Raw genomic sequence first — 8,038 nt, 5'->3', positions numbered from 1 at the left:
TTAAAAATTTCTAAAAACATTGGCATACTTTATCGTCTGTCTTCCTTTTTACCGTCTCAAATTTTACGCAATATTTACTGTTCCTTTATTCTGCCTTTTATTAGTTACTGTAACATTGTATGGGCCAATAATTACCCTTTAAATCTTAATAAAATACACGTCCTTCAAAAGAAAGCTGTTCGTCTTATCTCGGGTAACTCACGTCTTGCTCATACTAATATTCTTTTTTATAACCTTAAACTCTTAACTGTGCACGATATTAATAAACTCCAACAATGCATTTTCGTTTATGAACATATTAATTCCAAACTGCCTTCTAACTTTTCCTGTAATTTTTTAACTAACTCTGAAATCCATTCGTATAACACAAGAGCATCACGAGACCTTCATCTTCCTCAACCTAAACTAACTAACATGAAACATAACATTCGCTATAGTGGTTCTAAACTATTCAGTAATCTACCTCCCGAAATTTCATCATCGTCTTCTAGCAAAATGTTCTCTTTTAAACTTAAAGAATATCTTATTTCAAATTATAACTAATTGTTTTCTCTATTTTGTAATATTTTTTTAACTTTAGAAACTTTTTCGAAATTGCTTCCTTTACTGTTGGTGTGTGTGTGTGTGTCTGTTGATCTATATGTGTTTGTGTATTTATATGTGTAAGGATGTGGACGACAACACAAAAGGAAAAACACGCCTTTTCTCACTTTTACCACGGTCCGGTGGTGTATTTGGTTTTAATTTGTTTTTAGCATAACAATAGAGATCAGTATGGTCCTGAAAACCACAAAATAAATACAATGAGAAACAAAAGTAAATAATATTCTAAAATACAAGCCAATTCTTAGTAACGACCTCAACTTAACAGGCGACTCTAATAAAAAGGATTCTCTCTGAGGACTGCGACTATTACGTCAAACGGCACGTCTACCTAAACAGCCTCTGTATACTTTGTTAGAGTATACAAATACCTAATTATTTACCTACACAATTGCATCATAAGTGCCTGAATATTACTATTATATTACTAGAATAAATGCATGTTGGAATTTACTCACACTATTTGAATACTAAACTTAGTCTATTCATTGAATCAAGGAGTTATAATCTTAGGTTTGTGTAAAATATATAAATAACAAATCCATGGGCGCAGCCATTTTGTATGATAAATAGAGGGCGCACTACATGACGATCTATCACGAGCATGGTAGCCTCGTGTGTACAAATTAATCAAGTGTGAACTGTAGGATGAACTATTTTATACAAACTGTTAACTAGAAACTATCTTCTATAAACTAAACATTACTAAATCTATCTAAACATATTTTGTTAATACAAAGAAGGTTTATCACAAAAGTATATATTATAACATTATATGGCATAAAATCCTAGTTCAAAGATTGTAACACAATACTATTCAATAGGCTTCCTAACTGCACATTCCATGAGTCAAGGTTAACCCAAAACAAATGTCTAGGCCTATGAATGCAATCATCTTAAAATACAACATTAATGTTTCTTAAACATAACAGAATCTTATAAATGTATAACAAAGTAATATATGTATAAAGTAGAGTAATTACCTTTTAATCAGATCTTTAATTAAGTAAGAGACAAAACTATCTGCTTCCTTGACCGGTTCATGAATACAAAAGAAAGCAAATCATTTGAAAAAGACTGTTACAATTATAGGGGGCAGCAACACCTATAGGGGGCAGTATTTAATTATCACATGATTAGATTAATCCCCACACTCCCCTGTTTAAGCCGAGTTTGTCCTCAAACTTAATATTATGAAATAAAATGTAAGATTAAGATTACACTAAATATGCAGAAACATTTTACATTTGGTACGCACACTTATCAAAATATCATTAATATTAACTAGACGTTGGTTGAGCATATCATTGGATCCATGTACTGATTGACATCTTTGATTAAACTTCTTCCTTAGTCGGATGCTGCGTCGAGGTGTATCGTCTGAACTAACGCCATCAGAATCGGACTGTGAGTTACCGAACACATAGGACATTGGTTGTTGATTTTCTTGCTCTGGTTGTTGGTACACCAAAGGACATGGTTTTATTTCGCGACGATGAACAGTTCTCTCTCCACCAGTACCATCTGCACGTTTAACAGTGTAAGAAGTGTTACCTCCAGGTCTGGATATAATTTCAAAAATTGCTGGGTCCCATTCATCAGCAATCTTGTGTCTCCCTAGTGGATGCGACTTGGTAAAGACTTTTGTACCCGTTGCCAACGGTTTCTCTTTAGCTTTCTGGTCGTAGATCTTCTTCCGGTTCTCTGCTTCCTGTTTGAGACGCTCCCCTGCTTTCTCATACGTCATCTTCATGGTTTCCATACTCGAGGCTAACCAATCATTTATCTCTTCAGGTACCGCTACTATTTGTTCTGGGTGGTTATTTAACAGAAAATCGATAGGTAGTTTAGGTTGTCTTCCAAACATCAAGAAGAATGGAGAAAAGCCAGTTGATGAATGTTCAGCTACATTGTAGGCATAAAGTACTTCAGGCAAATGTTCGGACCATCTTCGTTTCTGATTGCTTGGTAGTGATTTCAATAGATCATGCAGAGTTCTGTTGAATCGTTCTGCTTGTCCGTTTCCCTCAGGATGGTACGGTGTTGTTCTTGTCTTGGTTACTCCATACATTGTACAAAGTGAACGAATAAGTGAAGATTCAAAATTCCGTCCCTGGTCGGAGTGGAGTCTTTGAGGAATACCAAACTTGGTGAACCATTCCCTTACCAGTATCTTTGCTGTTGTCTCTGCGGTTTGGTTTTTGGTTGCAACAGCTAATGTGTACTTGGAGAAGACATCGGTGATCACGAGCACGTTTTCTTTTCCGGTAGAGTCCTTCTCAAGTAAAGTAAAGTCAACAGCAACAACTTCATTTGGTTTTGAAGCGACGATACTTCTTAACGGTTCCCGGACTTTAGGACCAACTTTAGCCTTTGAACATCGGTCACACTGTTCACACCATGAAGTTATGTTCTCATACATCTTCGGCCAGAAACAACGTTTGCGTATTAAACCTACAGTTCGGTTTGCTCCTTGGTGACCTGTTTGATCATGACAGGCTTTCATGACATCTTCTCTTAATACGTCAGGTAGAATGAATTGCCACTGGTCGCCATCAGCGCTCACTCGGTAAAGTAGATCATCTCTGACTTGTATACGATCTAACTGTCGTAGAAGTAGTCGAACTTCCTCGGTTTCATTGCTTCTCTCGTCAGGGTTAGGTTTACGGTTGAGACTAATGTAGTGCCAAAGTCTTGCAATGGATGAATCTTTCCGTTGAAATTCAGCCAGCTGTTGGTTGTCGTAGCCAGGAAATACGGGTACCGCCTTGAGTGCTTGTACATGTGTTTGGATGTTTATAGAACTGGAATTGTGATTAGCTAAACATTCAGGGAGACTGGTCATTCCAGCTGTCTGTCGGAAGTCTTCGGAAGTTATAACGGGGTCTTCTCTGTGAGCTCTTCGAGATAGAGCGTCTGCTGCTTGATTGTTTTTCCCCGGCTTGTAATGAACTTCAAAATTAAAAGATGACAACTCGCTAATCCATCGCTGACTAACTGCATCTAACTTGGCAGAGTTAAGGTGAGCCAACGGATTATTGTCTGTAAACACAATAAATTTGTTTCCTAAAAGATAATCACGAAACTTGTCTGAAATTGCCCACTTCATTCCCAGCATCTCCAGCTTCATACTAGAATACTTTTTCATATTTCGTTCTGCACCTCGTAACGTTCGGCTTGCATATGCGATTACACGTCTTTTCCCATCCTGTACTTGTGACAACACCGCTCCCAACCCAATAAATGATGCATCTATTTCTACTTCGAAAGGCAAGGTAAAATCTGCATAAGCAAGTACTGGTTCTGAACAGAGCTTGGTCTTCAACACCTCAAATGCACTTTGGTGTTTGGGCCTCCATTTAAAATTAACAAATTTCTTCTCCTTAATCTCTTTCAAAGACTCTGCAACTAGGTTGTGTAGAGGTCCAGCTATCTGCGAGAAACCAGGTACAAATCGTCGGTAAAACGAACAAAAACCTAAAAATGAACGCAACTCTTTCACAGTGGAAGGTACAGGCCAATCTTTTACTGCAGTCAGCTTTTCTGGATCTGCTGCAACTCCATCTCTGGTTACAATATGTCCTAGATATTTAACTTTTGGACAAAATAAGTCACATTTACTTGGTTTTATCTTCAGTCCAAATTCTCGTAGTCGATTGAAAACAACATCAAGGTGTTCTAGATGATCCTCAAAACTACTAGAATAAATCAGTATGTCATCTAAATAACACAAAACGGATTTGAAAAATTGATCACGAAGACAGGCTTGCATAAGTCGTTGAAAAGTGCCAGGAGCGTTGCACAGTCCAAATGGCATACGGTTATATTCAAATAATCCAAAAGGAGTAGTGAAACTGGTTTTTATTCTGTCTTTGTCTTCCATTTCTATCTGATGATAACCGGAAATTAAGTCAATTGAAGTGAACCATTTAGCGCCATGAAGAGCATCCAAAGACTCATCAATACGTGGAATGGGATAACTATCTTTGATTGTCTTCTTATTTAACTGGCGATAATCAACGCACAATCTTAATGAACCATCTGGTTTACGAACAAGAACAATTGGCGAGGCAAACGGACTGGTACTCTCTCGAATAACATTTTTCTTCAGCAACTTCCTAATATGCTCTCGTACTTCTTCCAATTGTGATGGTGGTATGCGCCGATATGGCTGTTTGATTGGAGTTTCATCGGAAAGTTGAATGGGGTGCTTTACTTTATCTGTATGACCAAGGTCTTCATCATTTTCAGCAAATATATCTGCATGCTTTAACAGAAAGGCTTTAGTTGATTTTTCTTCTTCATTGCTTAGTCCATTCCAAAGCTGTTTAAAAACTTGTTCTTTACAGGATGTTTCCAGAGATAGAGAATATACATCATTACTATCCACGCTGATTCTGTCCATACACACACTTCCATCGTCGACCATAACAACAGTTTGAACTTTACCAACAGGTGTTCTCGGTTTCAGCCATATCACCTCATCAGTTACATTTACTACTTGTACATTAAGGCGTCCATTCTTTATACTTGCCAGGGAACAACTGGTGACAAGTCCTTTCGGAGTATTTTCGATTGGTTCTATGAGCACTTCACTCTCGGAGCACATAGGACCAGTTACTGGAACGTAAATAGCGCTTGTAGGTGGAACGACTAGGCTTTTTGGTATATCAACTCGTAATAAGCCTTGAATGGCTTGCGACAGATTGATTGGTGGTTTGGTAAAATTAAGTTGCTTCTCTATGTCAGATGTGAAGTGTTTGATGACATTCATCCCCAATAACATTGGAAACCTAGTTGACGTCTTTACTACTAGTATACCACAGTTCGAAATAACCGCTCCGTTCAACTCGATGTCGGATATGAAATAACCTGCATAGGGTATAGATGACCCATTTGCAGCCCGAATTGTAAGCCAATTTAGCTTTTCCAATGAGATATGGTTGAAATGTTCATGGAAGTAGTCTTCAGACAATGTGGTAACTTGAGAACCGGTGTCTAGTATCGCTTCCACTTGTCTCCCAAATAGTTTGATATTTACAGTTGGACAGGTTCCAATTAAATTAGATACGTTGGGCTCCACTGAGCCATTTTCACTCTCACACTCACCCAGGACACGGCTCTTGTAGCTGGGTGATGTTAGTTTTCCGAACTCGATACTACACATGGACTAGGGCATTCGCTAGCATAATGTCCCATCTGTTTACATCGGTGACACTGAACAGTGGATTTGTCTCGCCTTGTAGATTTTCTCTGTGTTCTTTCTTTGGATTGGTTCTCTAACTTTTCTAGCCGGTTAGTGAATTCTTCCTGTTTATTACGAATGTCTTCTGTAATCTCCGTTTGCATCTTTACTGCCAGCGAGAGATTTTCTAATGTTTTCAAAATCTGATCATCTGCTTCGGTGACGTAAGAATAAGCTTTTACAGGTTTTCGATGAAGGCCATCTTCCTCCTCCATATCCATCGCCCAATCCCTTAACCTAAAGAAAGTAACACCTGGATCGTCCTTTAACATCTTTTTCAGCTCTCTTCGTAACACGCTATCGGCTAAACCCTCACAAAACTGGTCTCGAATTGTTCGTTCAGGATCTGGAGCATTTGGAATTCTACCCAACTTCTCTGAAAATCCTAGCAAAACGAATGCATAATCCGAAATGGATTGTCCTCTCTTCTGAATGGCATTATATATCTGCCTCATAATGGTATTTAGTGACATCCGCTCGCCAAAGGTATCTTGTAAGGTCCTAAGTATTAGCTCCGAGTCATCTGCTACCCGTGGACGATGCCTAATTTCTCTTCGTGCGGCGCCTTCTAGGTGAGAAACAACAAAATCAGCTGCATTCTGTCCTCGCAATTTTCTGACTTTTATAGCTGCCTTGATGTCTTCAACAAAGGACTCTACACATTCCCCTTCGGCTCCCACAAAGTGTCTCATCTTCTTCTCTGGGAGAACATATACTGTGTTTCCATTCCCATGGGCAGCACGCCTAGTTGCTTCTAGTTCGGCTCTTAGCTCATCAACCGTCCTCTGCACATCTCGCAACGATGCCTTGCTTGCCATCACTGATCTCTAATGTTAAAGCCAAATACGATCCACGATCCCACTTCTGACACCAAATTGTAAGGATGTGGACGACAACACAAAAGGAAAAACACGCCTTTTCTCACTTTTACCACGGTCCGGTGGTGTATTTGGTTTTAATTTGTTTTTAGCATAACAATAGAGATCAGTATGGTCCTGAAAACCACAAAATAAATACAATGAGAAACAAAAGTAAATAATATTCTAAAATACAAGCCAATTCTTAGTAACGACCTCAACTTAACAGGCGACTCTAATAAAAAGGATTCTCTCTGAGGACTGCGACTATTACGTCAAACGGCACGTCTACCTAAACAGCCTCTGTATACTTTGTTAGAGTATACAAATACCTAATTATTTACCTACACAATTGCATCATAAGTGCCTGAATATTACTATTATATTACTAGAATAAATGCATGTTGGAATTTACTCACACTATTTGAATACTAAACTTAGTCTATTCATTGAATCAAGGAGTTATAATCTTAGGTTTGTGTAAAATATATAAATAACAAATCCATGGGCGCAGCCATTTTGTATGATAAATAGAGGGCGCACTACATGACGATCTATCACGAGCATGGTAGCCTCGTGTGTACAAATTAATCAAGTGTGAACTGTAGGATGAACTATTTTATACAAACTGTTAACTAGAAACTATCTTCTATAAACTAAACATTACTAAATCTATCTAAACATATTTTGTTAATACAAAGAAGGTTTATCACAAAAGTATATATTATAACATTATATGGCATAAAATCCTAGTTCAAAGATTGTAACACAATACTATTCAATAGGCTTCCTAACTGCACATTCCATGAGTCAAGGTTAACCCAAAACAAATGTCTAGGCCTATGAATGCAATCATCTTAAAATACAACATTAATGTTTCTTAAACATAACAGAATCTTATAAATGTATAACAAAGTAATATATGTATAAAGTAGAGTAATTACCTTTTAATCAGATCTTTAATTAAGTAAGAGACAAAACTATCTGCTTCCTTGACCGGTTCATGAATACAAAAGAAAGCAAATCATTTGAAAAAGACTGTTACAATTATAGGGGGCAGCAACACCTATAGGGGGCAGTATTTAATTATCACATGATTAGATTAATCCCCACATATGTTTACATTTATATATATAAGTATATAATGTTCTTACATGGCTTCCCAACATACAAGTTTCAATTGGATTTTTTTTTTTCCAATTGATCGATACTTTCTTGGGTTTTTTTGCCTCTTTCATTTTGTATATAACTGAATCATCTTTTTATACATTATGATTTACTGTATTATATCTCGAAAAAAAAAAATATTTATTTATAAAATATCAGAAATTAT

The 8,038-nt window shown here is 37.2% G+C and overlaps 1 protein-coding gene across 1 annotated transcript; it reads right to left on the bottom strand.

Annotated features, from left to right (window-relative positions):
• Nucleotides 1–4,932: 4,932 nt before the first annotated feature.
• On the bottom strand, nt 4,933–7,813 carry LOC140058690 (uncharacterized). Its single transcript, XM_072104392.1, has 2 exons — nt 7,650–7,813; nt 4,933–6,843 (listed from the first exon to the last, which is right to left on the bottom strand). The coding sequence occupies exon 2, from the start codon at nt 6,664–6,666 to the stop codon at nt 5,743–5,745; it is 924 nt and encodes a 307-aa protein (XP_071960493.1). The 5' UTR covers nt 6,667–6,843; nt 7,650–7,813; the 3' UTR covers nt 4,933–5,742.
• Between the last annotated feature and the right edge of the window lie 225 nt (nt 7,814–8,038).

This window comes from Antedon mediterranea, chromosome 9 (assembly GCF_964355755.1).
Source record: "Antedon mediterranea chromosome 9, ecAntMedi1.1, whole genome shotgun sequence".
NCBI lineage: Eukaryota > Metazoa > Echinodermata > Crinoidea > Comatulida > Antedonidae > Antedon > Antedon mediterranea.
Note: the sequence above shows the minus strand (reverse complement) of the source record. Positions and strands in the feature narration are given on the sequence as shown.

Bases quoted from the DNA above. Each gene is read 5' to 3' on its own strand.
- LOC140058690 (XM_072104392.1), bottom strand. From the start codon at position 6,666: ATGGCAAGCAAGGCATCGTTGCGAGATGTGCAGAGGACGGTTGATGAG.